General features: G+C 32.0%; 2 protein-coding genes across 6 annotated transcripts; one reads left to right on the top strand and one right to left on the bottom strand.

Moving 5' to 3' along the window:
- LOC129285863 (uncharacterized) lies at window positions 1–10,250 on the top strand. Of its 3 annotated transcripts, none has more exons than XM_054921804.1 (15): window positions 1–607; window positions 708–793; window positions 2,095–2,216; window positions 2,837–2,898; window positions 3,048–3,242; window positions 3,377–3,431; window positions 3,511–3,726; window positions 3,849–3,937; window positions 4,334–4,526; window positions 4,670–4,729; window positions 4,846–5,088; window positions 7,620–7,878; window positions 7,971–8,176; window positions 8,475–8,525; window positions 9,322–10,250. In XM_054921804.1, the coding sequence occupies exons 1-15, from the start codon at window positions 423–425 to the stop codon at window positions 9,607–9,609; spliced, it is 2,310 nt and encodes a 769-aa protein (XP_054777779.1). In that variant the 5' UTR covers window positions 1–422; the 3' UTR covers window positions 9,610–10,250. The 3 variants fall into 3 exon arrangements, with proteins under 3 accessions (XP_054777779.1, XP_054777778.1, XP_054777780.1); XM_054921803.1 differs by having other exon boundaries at window positions 10–607; window positions 2,062–2,216; XM_054921805.1 differs by having other exon boundaries at window positions 498–607; window positions 695–793; window positions 2,062–2,216.
- A 689-nt stretch (window positions 10,251–10,939) lies between these two features.
- On the bottom strand, window positions 10,940–13,182 carry LOC129285154 (protein ROH1-like). Of its 3 annotated transcripts, none has more exons than XM_054920719.1 (3): window positions 12,947–13,181; window positions 12,660–12,842; window positions 10,940–12,444 (listed from the first exon to the last, which is right to left on the bottom strand). In XM_054920719.1, the coding sequence occupies exon 3, from the start codon at window positions 12,400–12,402 to the stop codon at window positions 11,227–11,229; it is 1,176 nt and encodes a 391-aa protein (XP_054776694.1). In that variant the 5' UTR covers window positions 12,403–12,444; window positions 12,660–12,842; window positions 12,947–13,181; the 3' UTR covers window positions 10,940–11,226. The 3 variants fall into 3 exon arrangements, with proteins under 3 accessions (XP_054776694.1, XP_054776693.1, XP_054776695.1); XM_054920718.1 differs by having other exon boundaries at window positions 12,660–12,796; XM_054920720.1 differs by lacking the exon at window positions 12,660–12,842 and having other exon boundaries at window positions 12,947–13,182.
- Window positions 13,183–22,759: the final 9,577 nt, after the last annotated feature.

The raw sequence follows: 22,759 nt of genomic DNA, 5'->3' as shown, positions 1-22,759 counted from the left end.
TTCTTTGCTTTCTTTCTTTCTTTCTTGTTTTTTATTTTTTTATTTTTTAACAGCCCTGCTATGTGCCAACAAGGTACACGAATGATTACACGAAGAAGTCCGTCTTCATTCTTAGTTCTTTCCATACCTTCCTTCTGCCTTTCCTCCATTTTCATCCCAACTTTTCCTAACTCTCTTCCATCAATTGCTTCAACTCAAAACCTACATTACAGATGTGCTCTGCAAGTTGACATTAAAGCTATATATATTTGAAGAGGGAAAGGTTCTTGATGGGTTTAGTAAGCATAGAAACTAAGGGGTATGAGAAGGTGGGGTTTATTTTGGTTCAGGACTTGTGGGTCTTCCTCAACTTCTACTGGAACAACTAGGGATGATTATTTGGGAATTGAATATCAGTATCACAGTATCTGCCAGTGCCACTCATGTTTGGGATTCGGAGACTCCGATGGTTTATGGGTCTGAATCAGAGAAATATGTCGACCAAAAGGTTGCTGAATGTCGGGCAACGGGGTCCTGCAGGGGCAAATCTATTCTCTATGATGGATGCTGTTCATGAAGTCGCCATTTACATTCACAGGTTTCATAATCTAGACCTTTTCGAACAAGGGTACGCTCAAGTTTTAGCAGAATTGATGAGTTCTGGTGAATGTTGTTTCAAATACTTTCTGTATTTCTTTTGATTTTTAAAGGATAGTCATGTAATGTAGGTGGTACAAAATCAAGGTTACTTTGAGATGGGAGGATGACGAAGATTACTATCCTGGGATTCCGGCAAGGGTAGTTCAGTATGAAGGTGAATATATTTACATTCTTTTGAGACATTAGTGATTCACTGCATCTGCTTCTCTGTAGTTAGACATAGTAATTAATTCATAGAGCTACAAATTCAGGTTCACTGAGAGCTTGTGCCTGTTTGATTAGTGTGTTTGTGCGAGTATATGTGATTTCCATGCAAGTTTGGTCTTCGGTGCGGCATATGATGAACAAGTCAATTCTTTTTATTTTCACATAGGTAGCTGCAAGCTTACAATGAGCTTGCCAATCAATTTTTCTTAACAGACGAGGCTCAAATAGTTCTGCTTTTTCAATTCACCCAATGCAGGCGCCCTATAAAATTTTTTATATGATGCTGAATAGGTCATTAATCAAGCCTTTAAAATATTGTATGCAAAACATATATTCATTTATTATTTCTACTCTCTGCAACTTCAGTTAGTTTTCTAGAATGATCATGCTTCTTTGTGTTAGTAGTTACTTAGACTTCCTTCCTCAACAAGGTATCAATGTTTTGTCTGATTTAATAGGAGTTGTATAAATGGCCTGTTTGATATTCCTGTGTGTGTGTGTGTGTGTGTGTGTGTGTGTGTGTGTGTGTGTGTGTTGGTTGTTCTGTGAAAAGATGGACTGTGGAAACAAAGGGCACGACACCTTAATTTCAGGGTCTTAGAAGACAAACTTGAATCATTAGTCATGATGTGATCATCATAATGCTGTTTCTTTTTCATCCCTTTTTCTTCTATTCTGACTAAACCAGATCATGGACCGTGCAATGATATTGACTTTTGCCAATTTTATATGGCCTGATGCCAAAGTCTCACAATTCTCTGTATAAAAGATCGATGGAGTTTCATCCAGCCATTGCCATATCACTTCGAGCTTAGGAAGTGTAGAACGTTTTAGAGCTTATTTTCCAATGTTTTCTTTTATTATCAGCTTTTTTTTTTTTTTTTTTTGGGAATAAATTTGCACTGTCCGTTTATGAAGGACTTGTAATTCTCATAATCTGATTTTAACGAGTCAAAATATGTTGCTCTGCCAAAAAAGAAAAAGAAAAGAAAAAACCCAAAAAAGAATGGTTTTCTATTATTGTTTACCCTTCATGTTTTCAAACTTCTTCAAGCTCTTAAATCCTACTGTTTATAACTACTATATGCTTTTGATAAGGCAGTAACGCTAATATGTTTGATTTGAAGTGCCTTGGCCCATCAGATGGTTTTCTATTTCTTGTCTGCAATTAATATAGAGTAAAATCTGAGAATCCGCCTTGATCTCTTGCTGCAGCTCCTGAAGTTGGTTATGACAATATGTGTACAGTTTGGAAAATAGATGATGCAGACAACAGTTTTTCAACACCACCATTTCGAATCAAATACGCAAGGCAGGATGTGGTTCTTTCTATCATGATCTCATTCTACCTATCTTTTGCTGGACATGAGGTCAGTAATTGTCTTATCCCGTGGTGGTTTGATATGACCTATATTATATATATGCAGGTAAGGTAGTTGGGATGGTTTCTTTATGCTGAACAGATAAACAAGGTAGCTGACACCAAAAAAGGGATAAATGGAGAAAAGCTTGTCAAAAGCATGATATTTTTGTCTTACAAAAAAGTAAAAAATAAGGATATCTTTGAGGCTTCATGTGATGGTTTGGTGTTAGCTTGGCCTTTTGAGGTTTTCCAATGTGGCCAACTGAATGCCCCAAAAATGTCCTGACATATTATTGTAAATTTGATAAATATAGTTTCACGTGAAATGAATACTGAAGTTCTTGAAAGAAGTGGAAAGTTCCCTCAGCATGTACTATGAAATGGAAACATAAATAATGAACAAAGTAAAGAACTTGGGAAAGAAAACAAATCAGAAAAACATGAGCTCAGACAATAGACAAGCAATAATGTAAGTATACCATGATTATGTGTCAAAATCAATTTATAGAAGTCTATCAATTTCAATTATGCTCGCTGATGTTTCTTTAAAACTGCTGAATGTATGGAGATGACTCTTTCCCTCTAGTTTGTAAATATGTTGGCTCATGATTGATTTTATTTTTTCAGGCAAAATCCTCTGCTGTTATCCTGAAGTTTGAGCTTATGCAGGCCCTTACATCTGATATTGGGTTAGTCAATGATGCCATTCCTGCTCCTTGGCATATTAAACAAATGAAATTTAGAACATGGATATCTATTGAATTTGAGTTTATTTTCTTATTATAATTATTGTCACTTTGAAGATGTGAACCTTGGAACTTCTTGCATCATTGTGCAGAGCTGAGATGCAGGCTTTTCCAAATGCTTACTCTGCTTCAATTCATGAGTATAGAATTCCCCCTAAAGCCCTTCTGGGGTTGCATTCTTATTGTCCTGTCCATTTTGATGTTTCACATGCTGTTCTTGTCGATACAAGTGTTCATGTCAGTCTACAAAAAGCTAGCTATCACACAAGCCGACTGAAGGTACCCAGGTTTGTCAGAGTTTTAGCTTTTGGAAGTTTGCATCATAATCCTGGTCACTGTTGCATCCTAATAATTTAGAGTCTTCCATTTACTGTTTTACATACTTTGCAGCTCTAATAATTGATTACTTGTATTATGCCAGTGATTATGGGTCTTCTGAAGGCGCTCATGATGAAGATTCTATGAAGTCAAACAAGGCATGTTTTATACATTTTTTCTCTTGAAATCCTTTTTATTGCCTTAGTAAGTTATACTGATGGGAAAATATCAAATCAGGTCAAGCTCATCAAAGCATTAATGGCTGCGCATGATATCCTCCTTGAAGATCTGAGAAGAATTAGCAAAGGAATCAACCAAGCTATCGATCTTACTGGAATGACTTCCACAATTGACCATACAAAATTATCTAATTCTTCTCCACTGGTACATTTGGACAGTACTGATAGTAGGTTGTCACAGCAACCATCTAACAGTTCAGAAGGCAGTGCTGAGGTAGAAGATCTGCCAGTGTGGATGCTTTGTCATTTATAACTTATTTCTTATGTAGTAGTTCAACTTTTCCTTCAACAGAAGGCTACTGACTATATTGATATTCATACTGACAAATTTTTCAGTCTTTATCTTGGGACGATCTGTTAAATTCTTATCAGTCTATGGGGAATCAGCTCTTACAGCTGTGGAATACATTTCTAAAATTCCATAGGTAACATATATTACTAAAGTAATTACATGTCCATTAATTATCTAAGAGTGGCAACTTGATAGTTGCCCATAGTTCTAATTCTATGTTCCTGCACCTATTATGATCTTTATTATATCTGGAAAAGTTAGTTCCTCAATTTTTTTCCTGATGTCAAGGCAGATATTTCCTTATTTTATCAGCCAAGCTCAAGCCTAATCTACAGGCTAAGAGAGTTTTAGCTTCTTCTGAATGAAGCTTCTTTTTTGTTTATACATATTATGATGCTTTTATTAGTAAAATAAAGTCTTAGCATGAATGTTTCTTGTGACACAAGAGGCACTTTAATAATTTTAGCATTAGATTAAATCGATGCAATTACTTGATTTTGTTTCCCCTCCCTTTATTTTTTTAACCCAGGGAAAACAAAACAAAGATACTTGAATTTCTACGTCATTCATGGGCTATTGATCGAAGATCTGAATGGTCAATTTGGATGGTGCACTCCATAGTTGAGATGCCCCATCAGAATGTGAGCAATCAAGTTGAAGGAACACTAACACGCTGGGGCATGCATGGAAGATCCTTAAATTCAAGGAAGTTAACTGATGATGTAAATATCTAACATGTTATTGTACAAAAATCATAAACTTGATTGTCTTCTGCTATGTTAGAGATTTGTCATTAAATTGCTGCATGAGAATCTGCTTAACTAAATCAATTCCTTTGAATCTGGTGTCTCTCTTTTCTGTTTAGCCTGCTCAGACTGCAACAATGCGTGCGGAACTTCATAGACGAGGTATAGCACAAATGAGGGTGAGTCATTGCTTTTGATCTATAATGTATTGTAATCTTTCCTTTCCCTACTGAATGGAAACTGTTGTATATGCTTCTCTTATCTAAAAAGGTTGTGACATATGAATTTCATGCAGATCAATAATCGGTCACTTCAAGACATGTATATATTCGAGGATCCTTTGCGCATTCCTATTATTATTATAGAACGGATGGCAAATATGGACCGTTCTCGAAGTTTAAATTTATACTTCAAACCTTTGGAGGCAAAAGCAAATCTTAGCTTGGAAAATGGATCTAGAACCACAAACAAGTCTGGGAGTAGCCCACAACAAAATGGGCAAGTTTTGAGAGTAGTTGTTTTTGTGCATGGATTTCAGGCATGTTTCAGTTCTTGTGGTTTCCTTCTTTCCCATAGTTGCTTGGGATTTTCTACTTATATTTCTTGCTACTTTGTACCTTCATTTGTTTGGGAGTATATCTCATCCAGGATAAAACTGAAAATGAAAGATCTCTGAATTATCTTCACGTGGTTTCAAGTACAAAAAACCACTCATGATAGACCTGAAGGATTACTTTTTCGTTAAAAACATTAAATTTTGTATCCATATTTGAAGCATGTCTATGATGTTTCCAAATTCTTGGTTAAAACGAGGGGTTTACCTCCTTCCTCTAGATTACCACGGCTTAGTGATACATCTTTTTTGAATCCTGTCGGTTCATCATTCCTGAGGTTTTTCTTGCTATAGCTGCTGGGGACTGGGGGCAGAAAAGCAGCATCTGTTGGAAATTTTAGAATTGGATAATTTTCACTCTCATAACTAATAGAATTTTCCAGCTACAATATTACTAAGTTGGCTTTATGTATTGACTTGAGCTCAATGTCAATTTTGAGATACCTTTGCAGCTGTGAATTCAAATTGTGTGGCTGTGAAAACTTATTCATTTGTAAGCTAATCCATTCACTTTGCTGCGTGATATCTCTAAAGGTAGCTTCTGTGTTCAGAGAGCCATATCTAAAAAAGAATCCATTCTTTAGGAAAGCCATAGCCAAAAAGGTAGCTTCTGTGTTCAGAGAGCCATATCTCAAAAGCTAGATCATGAGATTGAAGAGCCTAAGGTCCATATAAACCACATGTCAGAATTCCATACTTCTGATGGGGGACTCAAGTCTCATACTTTGCAATTGGTCTTATCATTTCACCACCGTCCACCACATGACCTCCACACACAGGTGAGGTGAAGAGAAAAGAGACCTCCAAAACTTGACTTTAATACAGAGGCAAGAGGAAAAGGAGAGAACAGGAGAAGAGTATCTATGGGAGAGAAAATGGAAATAGAGGGCTGTAGAAGGCTCTTATACCAATTTGCCACTGATATAAACCTTCAAGAGAGTCACGATAGAAGCTAGGTCATGGGGTTAAAAACTCCAAAGTCCATCAAGTGAGTCTCAAGTCCCATGCCTTGTAATAGGTTTCATCATTCCACCATTCTCCACAACCTAGCGCCCATGCCTGGCAAGTGGGAGAGACTTTTACCTGGACATCAACATACAGGCAAGAGGATAGGAGAGGAGAAGAGGCGAGAAAAATAGAATGAGGGAGAGAAGTAGAGGGTAGAGGATAGTTCAAGTCCTTGATACCATTGATATGGACCTTTTAGAAACTCATACTCCAAAAGCTAGCTCGTGGGAGGAATTACAGTCCATATAATGCCATACCATGTAATACACTATTCAAATGACTTGTTACACAACTACAGATTTGGTTAGTCCTAAAAATTTTGAGGTCTAATCACTTCTATGAACCCTTTCGTACAACAGTGAGCCTGTAGTATATAAAGACAAACTATCAGATCACTCACCTAGTGGGATAAAGGCTTATTGTTATTGTTGTTGTTGTATCAGATCACTCACGTCAACCATCAGTAATAGGCCTTTTTTTTTTTGACATGATCAGCAATAGGCTTGGAAGCACATTATTATACATTGTATAAACATTATAATAGGAAGCTACTTCCTTTTCATCTTGAAATGAGTAACTTATTTGCATACATGTTAATACATCTCATTGAATAATACCGGTTGATAAATTCCAGTTACTAAATATAATTTATTTTCTTATCTTAGTGATTGGTTCTAGCCACTATAGCCATGCGATATTAGGGTTGGATGTATTCTTTTATTTGGAGTTTGAGATGGTTGTAAAAAAGTAAGCATGATTGCTTCAAGAAACTTTGCTTCTTTGTTAATTGAACTACAAAAGAGTTTTACTGTCCTGATAGAAGCTTAACATTGAATTCATCTTGCCAGAAGCTTTTTTTTCATTGAGAAAGTTATTAATACATACGGGAATCGTCCATCCTAATTTCTTTTATATGTGCACTAAACCTCATTTTTAATCGAGACAGTCATAGTCATGCGTTTGTCTTCTACACATGTAAGCTGCTTTCTCTAAACAGTATTAAATTATTTTCATTTCTCTTTAGGTCTTTTTGTTTGCTGAAGTCATGCCCCACCTATTGGTGTTCTATGGAATATGTCTAAAATTATAGGGTGGCTTTGGTTTATTATACAGGTTTCAAGTATAGGCCAATCAGTCGCCCAAATCAATGAGTAATTGGCAATGTTGTTTGCAATGTAGTTTCCACTCTGGTTTATTTGTTGCAATATTCTTGCTTGCCCTTTTACTGACATATTATTGCATTTCTTATTATCTCAATTATGTTTGTTCTCAAAAGATGCTTGTGGCTTTTACTGACCGTTATCTGTTATATTTTAGTTGATGGCATTCCTACTTTATAGTTATAGTGAATTCATTTCATTGGCAAGTTTAGATTCTGTTTTGTCCCCCTTATTGTTCTATTAGTAGATTATTTGATTCTATTCCTCACATCACTTAAACATTTACAGGGTCATCATTTGGATTTACGGCTTGTTCGGAACCAATGGCTGCTGATAGACCCCAAGATACAATTCCTTATGTCAGAGGCTAATGAAGACAAAACATCTGGGGACTTCAGAGAGATGGGTTTACGACTTGCAGAGGAGTTGATCTCCTTCATCAAAAGGAAGATGGATAAATTTTCAAGAAGTGGGCGCCTGAAAGATATCAAGCTTAGTTTTGTTGGCCATTCCATTGGAAATCTCATTATCAGAACTGCTTTAGCAGGTTGTATGCATGCTTAAATCATAAAAAATAGTGCCTATCACAATTAAATATTTATTAAAAGATTTTTTTTTTTTTTGGGTTTTGAATTGCAGAGAGCATCATGGAGCCATATCTAAGATACTTGTATACTTATGTTTCAATATCGGGTCCTCACCTGGGTTATATGTATAGTTCAAACTCAGTATTCAATTCAGGGTTGTGGCTCTTGAAAAAGCTGAAGGATATGCGATGCATCCATCAGCTGACATTCACAGATGATCCTGATCTTGAAAACACCTTCATCTACAATCTTTCCAAGGTATTGAATAGTGAATGTATGCTTATTTTCTCTTTTATATGGTGAATATAAGACATTTGAGGGTTGTGGAATGAGGAAAGCAGTAATTATTGGAAATTTGGCTGCAAAGGAGCCGTTTGCGTTGAAGTTTTGGACTTTATGAGTCTCGTAGCTTATTTATTCTTTTGAATCTTTACAGCATATTTTTCGATGCTTTTCAATTTGGTTTGCATATTTTGATGAAGGGAACAAAGGGAAAGAAGTGCTATTTTGTTAGTTTTAGCTGCTGAAGTTAAACATCATTATTCTTGTACTGCAGAAGAAGACACTGGTGAACTTCAGGAACATAATACTTTTATCCTCACCTCAGGTAACCTTTTTGGAGTGCTTATGATGATAATTTCCATAGCTTGAAATTCAGAAAGTACCTACATTGGCAAATATTTTTTTCTGAATTCTATCCCAAGGTTTGGTGTAATTTAGTAGGCAAGCGGCAGGATTCTTATTCTCATTGAATCAGAGAAACAGAATACATATAAGGGAATAGAGAGCATGAGATCGGATGCAATCTCTCCAAAATAAGAAAAACATAAAAAATGATAATCCTAAAATCTTAAAGAGAATAATCAGATCATATAAAATAAATACAAATATATACCTACTAATACATGGTAAATTAGGGCTGTTTTGTTGTGGGTCCAAGATGGTAGCCCACTCCAACATCTTACATTCGGCTATTTGGTCATTTCTGAAATGGTGAAAAGAGATTATATGTCTGAAACTAATGTATCAAGAAGAAAAAACAGCAATAATTAATTAAAAGAAATATAGTGGAAAGCTATCTTCTATATATATGCATATATCCCCCCCCCCCAAATGAAAGCTCACTTCCATAGGACCTGTAAAATAATGCATAGTTGCAACTCCCTCAACATTTCTGCAATGGTCCTTTACTTGAAAATATTTCCATTTGATGCCTTATTTATATGGTTGCTACACATTTGTGTTGGTTTTGTTACAGGTATCAACTTGTTCTGACTTCTGTTGATATGCTTTTGTGTAAAATTGATAATTAAATAGCTCCGTTTTAATAAATACTTGATTGATTACCTTTCTTTATTATTTGTATAAGCATTTCATTGCGCTTCCTCTTCATTTGATTTCAGGATGGTTATGTTCCATATCATTCTGCCAGAATTGAACATTGTCCATCAGCTTCTTTGGATTACTCCAAAAAAGGGAAAGTCTTCCATGAGATGCTAAATAATTGCTTGCACCAAATTAATGCTCTCGCCGACCATGGCATGGTCATGCGCTGTGACATCAACTTCAATACATCCTTATATGGCAAGAACTTAAACACACTCATAGGGCGGGCTGCTCATATTGAGTTCTTGGAGTCTGACGTTTTTGCTAAGTTCATAATGTGGTCGTTTCCCGAGCTCTTCACTTAATCATGCAGACGTCTACACAGAAGTCAGCCGACTCAGTCGATTTTAAAAATGGCAAAGGTTTTTGGCACAAGATTTCTGGACCTGTGTAACTGATCCCTGCATTGGAATCACAACAGTTCATAGGTGCCATGTTAAAGTCCTTTGAAGGTCAAAACTACTTCAGTTGGGTATAGTTGGACAAAAAACGGTAGATCCTTTCCTACCTTGTCCAAATTTTGCTCCATTTTTCTTTCACAGGGGCATAGTGTCTAGAGCCATTGAATTTTTGTGGGACCTTGGCCTGTGAATTACTTGCTGTTCTGTTTTTTATATTTTATTGTTCATTGTCCAAGATAGGGATGCACCTTTTTTGCTAGTAGTCTCTACTGGGCTCTGCCAAAGGACCTGATTATGGGCTTGCAGTGTTGCCTAGTCAGGCTATTTGTATTACTTGGTGTACAAGTAACAGAAGCATAGGTGTATAATAACTGTTGAAAGTTTTTAGAAGTTGTTAGATCAGTAGGCTTAGAACCTAGAAAAAATTGTTGTACATTCTCAGTTGGGATTCGAAGAAATTTCAATAAAGTTACTGTTTATTTTATTTAGACAACACTGCTGAAATATTCTGACTGGTGAATGAGAAAGCTATCATTATAGATCAACTCCTCAAGACTAGCATGTTCAGCCTATTACAAATGCAAAGTCAGGTTGGAAATTTCTTGAAGATTTTTTTTTTTTAATATTGCACCAGGTATCTTGAGCTCGTTTGACTCAAGCTGAAGAGATTAAACAGGATCCAGACTAATCCGGATTGAACACTTGTAGAATCTTTTTGTACAGTAAAGTGAGCAAACACTTTCACCAAGTACTTGACGGTTCTGCATTTGGTGGCAACTTTTAAAACTCCAAAACCCTCAGTTTCTTAAAATATTCATTCAATGTCCCAAATAAATTCTCAATGTTACGGTGGGAATTTGCTATTGCTTATTGTTTGTATGTCATCAGATGCAAATCATTAGACATGAATGATCTCATTGTCGAGTCATTAACAACTCGTTTTAAAGAGTGCGTCACCGTGAACGTAACTAAACAGGGCCCCAAATCCTGATTGCAATCTCTTCATGCCCGTTTGGATAAGCAATGGAAGTTAAAATAATGTTGCTTAGGCACCGTGAGTGTCACCTGACACCTGTAATCTCATTTGATTGTATCAAGCACAATCAAACTATTGAGGATGGCATTTTCTGTCACCAAAATGCAGGAATACATTTCGTCTTTTCTCAGCAATAAAAAGACGTAGACAGAGTAGTAATACTTGCTAGCAGCAGTATCACCACCAAAAGATGGCATAAAGGCCATAAATATATTTTCTTTTTTCTCATTGTAAATTTACTGTATTACAAATATACCAAGTCCAGTGCAAGTGTAAGACATAAACCATATGAGAAAATAAGGCATGAGAAATTCAGGAACATTATGTTCTTTCACACAAGTACTGAGATAAATACAAGGCAGCTAAATAGTTTATACTCTAAACGCATTGGTATCTCTTCCTCCTTCCAAAAAGCAAGATACAAAATGTGTACGCTTCACAAATTTGTACAGTTGATCCTCCTCTGTAACCGTTCACCAATTTCTTTACTCTCTATAGCCTGACATACTCAAGTATTCAAGCCCCTCAGTTCTGCAAGTCATGATCTTCCGGAAAACTTCCCTCACATGGCACTCCAGCGGATCCAAACCATTTTTAAAAGATTCATAAATCAAGTTTAACTCCTCTGTAAGCTGTTCAACTTCCAATTTCTGCTCCTCTGTCAATGGAAACTGGACTGAATCCACCAAGTCTGTCAAGTGTTGGGTGCATTTCTCCACTTGATATATCTCCCTCAACAAGCCATTTGAGTTCCGGCGTTCACGCTTCTTAGACTCCTCCAAGATTCGTTCGTGAAGTGAGATTAAGGGAGTGCTCCATGAGAACTGCCGGGGGATTGAGAAATGGACATTCAGACCCCTATCCTGACAAGGAATCGCTGCAACTAGAGACCACATAACAAACAGAAGAACAGAGTACATTGTAAACACAGGAATAGCAAGACCGTTTGTTGCAGCAATCTCATTTGCACGAGGAGGCACCAAGTTATTTGCAATGGATTGCAGTTGCTTGGCTGCAGACCAGGAGCGAGATACACTCCAAGAATGAGATCGAGAATGCCCTGAGTGATGATGCTTATCTTTGCTTGTGTTATGACGCCCAAAGGATCGGTTGCGTTGTGAAAAGGCAGATCCAGTGTCTTTCTCATCAAGCATTGCCAGTACCAAATCCATCAGTGCCTTTCTTGCTCTCCGAAACATGCCTTCACTTAATGCTCTCTTTTTAGAATCCAAGGCAGACATGACAATCTCCACTTGTTTTTGCCACACACGAATCTTCTCAATCCCCTCACGACTTGCATTACAAATATCAAGTGCCTTTACTGAATTCTCAAATAAGTCAGAAATTATCCGATCAAGAGGGGGTTTTGAGACCTGCTCTTTCTTATTCAGCAGAATAGCTCTGAATTCCTCTTGGCAGCAGACAAATGCATCCAGGAGCTTCAGCATCCATTGGATAGAGAGCACTTCATCATCACTGACCCCACAAAGTTCATGGAATCTATCTGTAACCTGCTTCTGGAATGATTCAAGCCCTGTATCATGGGATCTGGATTCATGACTCACTTCCACAGAATGAACCTGCTCCCGCCGGATACCAAATAATGAGCGGCCAATGGAGGAAAAAGGTGTTGAGGGGCCCTGACTATCCGCAGACGACATTGTAAAACTTCAGAGAAGAACCCCCTCAGGATCCTCAGTGTTCTACACCAAAACCACCGGATCACAAGAAACCCATCATAAACCTCTTTTTTTTTTTCATTGGAATGTATCTGATGCTAAGGCATCTAAATGGGTTTAAAGTTCATCATAATTAAAACATGCAATATCCAGTGTCAAATTCATTGACTTGAAAGTGGATCTGATCAACAGATCGATCGAATTCCAATCCCCAAACCCAAATCACAAAAGCATCTTACCTTCCAATCATATGCCCTCCATCACTTCAAACTCGAACATAAGAATTTGCAAAACCTTGCTCGAGATCAAATAATTTCTTCGTAATTGACTTTATTTTGGGGCAAAAACAATCTCAACAAACAATCAAATCTTTCCCCTGAAAGCTTCAGAATTGTCAACACCCAGATGCAAATTCAAGCAAGCTTCAAATAAATGAACGATTTTTCTAAAACACCATGTAAGGAAACTAAAAAGAGCAAGAACACACAGATAAAGAAAATCTACAGGTGGAGAATAAAGGGAGTACCTTTGAACTTCGAATCAGGTACCGAGAACACATGGAACATGAGTCTTTCAAAAGGATCGAGTTCAAAGGGAAAGCACAAAAGTAAGAACTTTGAAGCTTGTAGAAGCAAAAAGTAGTTGTAACAAGCATAAACATATAGCAATGGGCAATGGCGGATTCGCAAACCCTAGCGAAGGACCTAAGCCCTCGCTTTGGTTGTCGCCGGTTGAAGGAACTGATGTCACGAAAGGAAAATAATGTGAAAACTGAAAACACTAACATTTTTAATTTATTATTATTTTTTTCAACAAAACCATCAATACAATATAAATTATAAAAATAAAATCATCAACTTTTTTTTTTGGGACAAAAAAAAATCATCAACTTATGAAAAAACAGTTCCTGAGCACTATTTTTTTTTTCCTTTTGAAGAACATGTGAACTTTGAATTTAAACATTCTGTGAAACAGGATGATGCTGTTCTAGTTGATAAATCAATATAAAATAATTGGGTATCAGTAGCACATATATTTTTATTTCAAAAAACTTTCAATCAATTTTTTAATTTAAAAAGTCTGTTGCAGTTTTTTAATTTATAATATTATGAATATTAAAATATTTTTAAAAAAAACGGTACACTGCTGACAGAGATGGAATAAAAATTCTTTGCAGAAAGTCCAGGATCAGTTTGGATGGAATGAATGTTACTAGTAAAATGTTTGATAAGCTATGTTTTAAATATTTTAATTTAACCTCTTAATTTTATAAAATATATTTTTAATCATCTAATCCTAATATCATTAATTTTAAATAATTATTTTTTTCATTTTAATCATTGTTATTTTAAAAATTTAAATTTAATATCTCAACAATAAGTGTTTCGTTAAATATTTAAAAGCTTAATATATGAATTTTTATTTATAAAATTAATTACATTCGAGTTAAATAATTAAAAAAATTTATATAATTAAAGAATCAAAATGAAACTTTATGAAAGTTAAAAAATTAAAAGTGCATTTTAGCATATATTGTCATGTCTTTAGTAATACATTTTGTAAACTAGTAAATTGGGCCATATGTCATGTGATCAATTTGAGCCGGCCAACTAACTCAACTCAACTTGGTCCGACCCAATTAATTTAAAAAAAATTAGATCATAAAAAAATTAATTTTTAATTTCTTCCAAAAGCAAAATATAATTTAATTACTTCATAAGAAAAATTGAATTTCCCCTTAGAATCTTATAAATAGAAAATATAGCTTAGGGATAATTCCTTTTACAAGCCAATAATGCTCATTTACAATCCAAACACCAAACATGCATAAACAATTATATTTTACCATAGATTTTTTATAAATCACTTTATAATTTATAATTTATATATAAATATAAATATAAATTTTAACAAATTATATAATTCATCAATCTGAAATAACATGATTAATTTCTCAAATTTTATGCAACACGAAACCTTTACTATGTTAATATAATCTAGTTAGGTCAACTAGACAAATCACAAGTACAATATGGGTCAATATTTACCCCTGAATGTCTTTTGGTGGACAAGCATGTAGATGAGATAAATAAATAGCACAAGCAAAGGCTATAATGAAAGTAAGCCAACCAAATTGAAATAGAAGATCTTATTGACTTAAATTGAATTTGATATATTTAATACAATCTATTTAATTATATGGTTTGATTCACTTTTTTTGAAATAAAAATTTTAATCGATCAATTTAGTTTGGTCTAAGAATTGTTAAAATAAATAGATCAAACTCAATGTACTATTTATATAATACATATTTATATTTTTTTAAAATTTAATAAATTATTTTTTTACTACCAATTTAATAAATCAGGAAAAGCAACCTAACCTGCCTCACCTCTAATTTTTCCTCTCCATCTATTCAAGCTCTTATCTAAGGCAAAGTAAAAAACATCTTTGCATTTTTTTTCATTGTTTGCTTTTCCATTTTCCGTTTTCTGCTCTCCATTATTAGTATTAGTAGTAGTATTTTTTTGTTTTGTTTTGTGTGGTTTCATTTTTAATTTCTATAATTTATTTATTTTTATTTAGTAGTGATAGCTTGTATTAGTTTTCTTATGAATTGTGGAATAGAATGACTATTTTTTGGACCTTTAACAGTAGAGAAGGGAAAAAAGGACTAAAAAAATGTGCAAACAATTAAACTTTATGAATCCAAATCAAAGCTCACTAACTGAATAGACAAATTGGACCAAATTGTTATAATTTAATTCAGTTTTAATATGATTTGATCATGTATTTTGTTTCGATTCAATTCAAATTTCATGTGTAATTTAGTTGATCGGTTTTAGTTGACGGCAAACCGAATCGATGGTCACTCCTAAATGAAAGTGTGAGATAATATTTTAAAGACCTGATCAAGTTATTATGCATTAATTTGATGTATGTATGAGAGATCTTTGATCCATAAGTTAATACCATGGATTATTTACATTAAACCAATAGTCATTTAGAACCAATTCAGTGAGGTGATAAGAATAAAAAGAGATGAGTTGTGTCCCAAATTCAAATCCTTCAAAGGAGATTAATCTCAGTTATCAGCAAGGATACTTTTGGTAAAAAAAAAATGTACCTAATAAAAATGTGAATAAAAAATTTAATCTTCTTTTAATTGTATGTGTAGTTTTATTTTTATGGACAAAAAAAGTGTTGTTTTATTTTGAGTAAATTATTCCTTGTCAAAAGATATTCAAATTACATGACTCTTTTCTTTTTTGAAAATGGGATTGGGCCTCTAATATCCCCCTCTAATATAATGTTTCAACTTTTCAATTATTTTTTTTGTTGGTAAAAAAAATTATTTTTTCTTTTGATTAACAGATTTTATCTAAAATTTTGAAAAATAGTTAAAAAAATGTAAAATTGCACATTATCACCCGTAAAATATTAAAACGTCTTTTATTTAATATGGAATCTAATTATCAAAGAAAAAACGAATGAAAGTAAAGGTAATGATTTTATACAAAGGGTATTAGAAGGGCAGAGCATTAGGGCGGCCTATACCCTTTAAAAATAAGTACTCTTGTTTAAAAAATATATCTACAACATTAATTTTCTTATATGAAAATGTGAGGTATAAATTATACCTAAATCAAACCCTTGTATATATATTATTTAACTTTTTGATTAGGAGAATTCATGACTGCATTTTATATTGAAAAAATTAAAAATAAATGGAAACATGAGAAGTTGTCCCAGGGATACCATCTTTTAATAATAATAATAATAATATTATTATTATTATTATTAGATGGAAAATGGGCATAATAATAAGAAAGATGAAGCAGCAGGGATGGAACGTCATTGACCATTGAAACATAATCTATTTATTATTTAAAAATCAGCCCTACCAAAAAATGAGATCACACACATAACATGTCATAATATCAAGGAGAAAAAGGAAGAAGAAACATTGAATTATTATGATCATAATGTCCATACTTATTTTTGTAGACATTATTTTACGTTGATTCTATGTATAATTAATGGCCAAGTCACACTATGAAATCTGAATTCAAGAAATTGCACTTGTAAATTACAGAAGCTCTTCTCTCTCTCTCTCTCTCTATATATATATATATATATATAAGGGAGAATAACCAAAAAAAAAATTCCTGCAGAAGATAAAGAAATAATACAAAATGTGACAAGCATCGTGTAGTCTCATATAAGAACTTGTATGGCATATTGGTTTTTGGCAAAATGACCATTTGCCTCCAATATAAAATTTGAAATAAAATATGGAAGACAGTAATTATTTCGGAATAGAGAATGGCAATTTTTCTTGGACAAATAACTAAAAGCTAATAATAAATTACAAGTACCTTTCTCCCAATTTTTTATTAGTCAAATGTAACATGTGAAGTATAGCGATTATTTAAGAATAGGAAGTGACAAATTCTCTTAGATAAATCACTAAAACATAAAAGCAATTACAAGTTTCTTTTTGTTATGTTTTTAATCAATAAAATGCAACATATGGAGACAATGGCTACTTAAGAACACAGAGTAACAACTTTTCTTGAGCAAATGACTAAAGCCTAATGAAAAACGGAAAAAATAGTAGTAATATACTTGTAATTTCCTATCAAGTTTTAATCATTTGCCCGAGAAAAAATATCATTCCCTATTTTTGGTCACTGTCAAGTATCAACCATATATTTCATTTCAAATTTTAAATCGGAAGTAAATTTAATATTTCATCAAAAACCAATATGACATACAACTCCCTATAGGCGACATAATAATTATCATATTTCGTGGTACTTCTTTATTATTTGTATACTTTGGGGCATTTTTGTTTTTCTCTCATATATTAAATTAATTGTAAATCATTGATAATGTATGGAAACTTAGTTGTTAATTGCAAATAATTTACTTGTAAATTATGAAAACTCAACAATAAATCATCGAGATCAAACCAAAATTTTTCATGTTTGATGCAATTATACTGAAAAAGAAAAAATATTAATTGTAAATTATGTGTAATTCACTCTATGGTGAAGCTGAATACTAAACCAATCAAAACTCGAATTTGATATGTCTGATGTAATTGCAATTGTAAGTTATGAAAAATTAATTGTGAATTATGTTCAACTCACTTGTAAGTGAGGAAAACTTTATAATAAATCATTTAAAACTTTGGTAATTTACAAGTTTATTGTCCATAATTGGCAATTAACTTTATGAAATTTACAAACACGTGGTCCATACTCTATAATTTGATGTTATGTATTATTGTATTTTCGTCCTAATGGATATTTTTCTCAGCTAAGGCTTAGGTTCTTTGTTGCAATTTCTTAAAGGCAAGGTCTGTAAGTGTAAATATATTTCTATCAAGGTCCTTGAGTGGGATTTTCCCACTATTAACTTGTTTATATGTTTTATATTATTATTATTATATAAGCATTTGACTGAGTTATATTTGAGCATTGTGAGGATTAATTAGGGATAGCTCTTTCGCCCTTTGTTTGGATGGAAATTTACTATTTAAAAAAAAATTCATCAATTTTTCTCATTTCACTATTTTTCTTTTCATCAAAATAAAAGAAATTCACTACTTAAATTCAAGATCGTATTTAAACAACTATAGTCTCTTCTACTGATACAAATGTTGTTGATAACTTGATATGTTTTATACTTTATTCTCTCCGTACGATAAATATCATGGGCATAAATGAGCAGGAAAGATCTGACATAATACGTTATTTTTCTATCTATTTTTATTGGGAAAAAAATTCACTATCTATTTTAATTGGTTGTATGCTGTGTCATGTTTGTTGCGCACACAAAATATATAAAATATACGGAAAAGAAATTAAGTCAAATTACATGACACAACTATAAATAAATATTCATTTTGGTTAAAAATATAATTTTTTTAAAACAGTTTTCATATCAATAAAATTCTCATTCTCGTAAAAATATATATTATTTTATTTTTATTTTAATATTCTTTTCATTAAAAATGTAAGGTATTTTTTGAGGAGTTAGATATTAAAAAATGTAAAGTATTTTTAATCTTTTAAAGTGCAATCATTGCTTTTTTTAAAAAAAGTGCCTCTATTGATAATGACTTTATATTTATTATAGGATATTTAATAGGAATAAATATTAAAAAATAAGATTGATTTAAAAATAGGTAATTACTTTATTGAAGGGAGAGATTCGGTTACAAATGCCTTTCATTTTTAAACGAAAGGAGTACTAATTACCAATGCACTTTAAGATGAGTAAAATAACTTTACGCAAAAATTTAAATAAATGAATACAAAGAATAAAATAAAAAATAATTTTTATGTATGCTAAATTTTTTATATTTAAAATTAAAATTAGTTGAAAGAAAATATTGATATAAAGTGAGTAATACTCCCTCCATCCTAAATTATAAAGCACTTTTAAAATAATTTTTTTATTTTAAAATATAAAACACTTTAAATAGATTAAGGTTTCATTAAATGCATTAATTTTAATATTATCCTCTCTCTCTAATTAATTTCTGTTCATTCTCTTTTTAATATATTTAATGATTGATATTTTTAAAAATTTATATTTTTATTTTAAAAAATAAAATTATTGAATATATTTAATAAAATTTATTGATATATAAAATTTTATTTAAAAATATTTTATAATCCGTCGTAGAAGAAGTAATTAATAAATATCTTATATTTTTATTATTGAAAATATAAAATTAGGGGGAAGCAAAATTCTTCTAGATGCGTGAGCCACGACTTTTAAGGAATTTAATTATTTTAATTAAAAAAAATGATTGCGTGAAACATTATCCACGAAGGAGGAAGATGCTGCTATCATGCAGGCCAGTACCTGGCAGACACAAACTCCTGACCTATCAACCCAACTCAGAGACAACAATTATGAGCTTGTCTCCAGTTTCCATCGATATTTCATTTCAATAATACTCAAATTTAATTTTATTAGCATTATTTTAATCTAAATATACTCATTTTTAAATCTAAATATTATATGTATTCTCTCTCTCACTTGGACAACCAAATTTAGAGAGAAAGAGAGAGTAAGCGTAGCACTAGAATCGGAAATAAGAGCCGGGCTTGACGGGCCACCCATTTAAACCCTTTTTAATAAGGGTTTGGGCTTAAAAATTTAACATTTTTGAGGGTAACCGGGCTTCAAAGCCCGGCCCTTTTAAGCCCTAGAAAAACGGACTCGAGCCCGGGCGGCCCGTCAAGCTCGTTTTACTGTTCACAAAGTATTTTTTTTACCTCTTTCCAGATAATGTGCAAACATTAATTTGTATTTTGTACCAACAATTGTTTAAATTGTTTTGTGCCATTTTATAGTAATTTTTATATTTTATCTTGTGATATATATATAGATATATATTTGATAATAAAACAATTTAATTAATAATTATTGTAGGTGATGATGAAGAAGCTACAGAAATAATTAATATTGAGTCTCCGCCTCCATCTTTCACAAGTAGACCTACATCTAAGGGTTTTAATATTTTATTTATGGATGATAATGAGGGAGATCTTGATTAGGATTGATGATGATGTTTGCCTTCATCTTATTTGGACTGTTAATTTTTTTGTTCATTTTTTAGATTATGTGAGACTTTGGTTTGATATATGTTAAATTTTAAAATATTTTAAATAAATTTTAATGTTAAATTTTATTTTATTTTATTTTTATTCGGGCTTACGGGCCCGGCCCTGAGCCTTATAAATAAGGGCCGGGCTTCAATTTTAAGGTAAAATTGAGATAACCGAGCTTTAGGGCCTAGGCCCATAAGAGCCGGGCCCATATGAGCTCGGCCCGCCCATTTACCAACTCTACGTAGCACAACCATGGCTTGAGTCTTGCAAAAATACTAGGATTCGATGGTACAACGAATTTAGGTTCGAAATTTTTATCAAGAGAAATGTTTGCATTTATGTAATTTTTTATATGCAGAGAAGTGTCTTTTTAAAAAAAAAAATTGAGAAACACGTCGAAAAAGAAATTGAGATGATTGCTTTTTTCAATTCTTTTTTTTAAGAAAATATTTTTCTCCGTGCAATAGGATTCAATTATGTCACGAGAGGTGCTTGTTTCTGATTTAGAAAGTTGAATTAATTTATCATATAATTTTAAGTTATAATTTTAAATGTACAATTGAGTTAAATAAAAACATCAAAGGTATTTTTAAAATACCCATGAAAACATCATTTTTAGTAAGGATCATGCAAAATATTGGTTCAACTTAATTTAGATAAATGATGGTAATACCTTTAGATTCCTCATGATATTGAGCAATGAAATCAAAGAAATATTTGATTATGTTTTGAATATTATTGCTATTAATAAGAAAATCCTCCCTTCTATTTTATTTATAAGTCACTTTTAATATTATTATTGAAATTAAGAAAAATTTTAAATTTCATTTATTCTATTTAAAAATTCAGCAATTTTTTAATTTTGCACATATTAAATATACATATTTTAAAAATAAAATGCTCTAGCATTGAATAACCTTTTCAATATTTAATAAGAATAAAAAGATCAAAAAATATAATTATAATTGAAAGTATCAATAAAAATAAATACATTTTTTGTGCACACAGTAAATAAGAACAGAGGAGTAAATATATTACATATCTGCACAAGAAGAATGGAAAAGAAAAAGAAAACGTGCATTCCACAAATTCGCCTTCGTTTCTCTCCAATTAGATCGTAGTCCAAAGAGTCAGCTTCAATTTTCGCCAAAAAAAAAAAAGAAGAAGAAGCAAGTGGGGCCTATTAAATTATTAAATATTGTACGGATATAATAAAAAGTGTTACATTTTTTTTTTTTTTAACCTATTAAACATTTGAATTGAATTATTTTAGGTGTTTTCTTTATTGCTCACCTACCACTTGCTGAAAGCCAAGAAACTCAACCCACTCATAATTTTGTAGATTAGGTTAGGTTTTTGGTTGTGATCCCTTTTTTCTTTGATTGTTGTCATTTTAAATATTCTTAATTCCTAATTTTAAAATACTTCAAACAAAGTCATCCAAGCCATTTCAAGTATAGCTTTTAACCCAAAATATTTCAACTTGAAAGTATCAAATTTAAAGATATTTGTTCCTATGAGAATTAAATTCAAGTATTGAACAATAAGATTTCGAACATTTATAAGTGTCCGTACAAGCATTTAACATAAAACTTTTAGAAATTTAAAAAATTGAATAGAATACTTGTGAATAATTTTCCTTGACATTCTGCCAAAAAAAAAAAGGATAATTTTCCTTGACATTTCACGTGAATCTATCTGTTTATTCTATTCTATTCTATTTCTTTTTCAAATTTTGTAAAACCCGACTTGATTCAAGAAATGGGGCAGGTCTAATAATTAATTCATTAATTTGACCTGATTAGTTTTTTAAAATGTTTAATGATTTATATTACTTTTTTTCAAGATATATTATCACATGCTTATCTTGTAGATACTCCTTTTATTAAAAAATGTCTTACATTTTTTAAAAAATTGAATATGTAAAAATGTAAGGTATTTTTAGTTTTTTGAGGTGTAATCATTACTTTTTTTTAAAGTGCCCCTATTGATAATAATTTTATATTTAATGTAGGGTGTTTAATAAAGATAAATATGAAAAGATAAGGTTAATTTAAAAATAGGTAACTATTTTATTAAAAGGTGAGATTCAGTTAAAAATGTCTTACATTTTTAAACAGAGAGAGTAGTATATTTTTATTATGACAAGTCATGCTCATAAAATATAGACTACCAACTTAATTAATATTAATAGTATAACCTATTTATGTATTCGTGTATGTGATTCCACTTCCAGAAATTAATAACTTGGGCTTTGAATATGGAGGAAGAATTGTTACTAATTTAATATAAAAAGAGAAGGAAGAAAGGAAAAATGGATGAATGCTTCAATTCTTACCTCATGTATATCATGTTTAGATTTAATAGATAAAAAGGTGAGATACATTACTATCAAATATCATAAATACGTAAATTAAGATTTTAATTTTAATTCTGCATATCTAAATCTTGATCGCACGTGCATAGCATGAGATTCGTGTTAGTTGTATACAAAATTTCACCAATTAGAATCTAAATATGTTTTATTTAATAATTATACGCATTTTTTAAATTTTTTATAATTCATATTGCCTTAAGAGACCATACTTTAATAAATTGACAATTTGGTGATAATTACGTGAAGAAGAAAGGTTGTGTCAAAGTTGTATCCAAATCAAATGGATCATATATGAACGTGTGCTTCCAATTTCAAATGTGAAAATTGT

The sequence above is a fragment of the Prosopis cineraria genome, unplaced genomic scaffold (assembly GCF_029017545.1).
Source record: "Prosopis cineraria cultivar Desert tree isolate PC_DT_omini unplaced genomic scaffold, ASM2901754v1 PC11, whole genome shotgun sequence".
In the NCBI taxonomy this organism is placed as follows: Eukaryota; Viridiplantae; Streptophyta; class Magnoliopsida; order Fabales; family Fabaceae; genus Prosopis; species Prosopis cineraria.
Note: the sequence above shows the minus strand (reverse complement) of the source record. Positions and strands in the feature narration are given on the sequence as shown.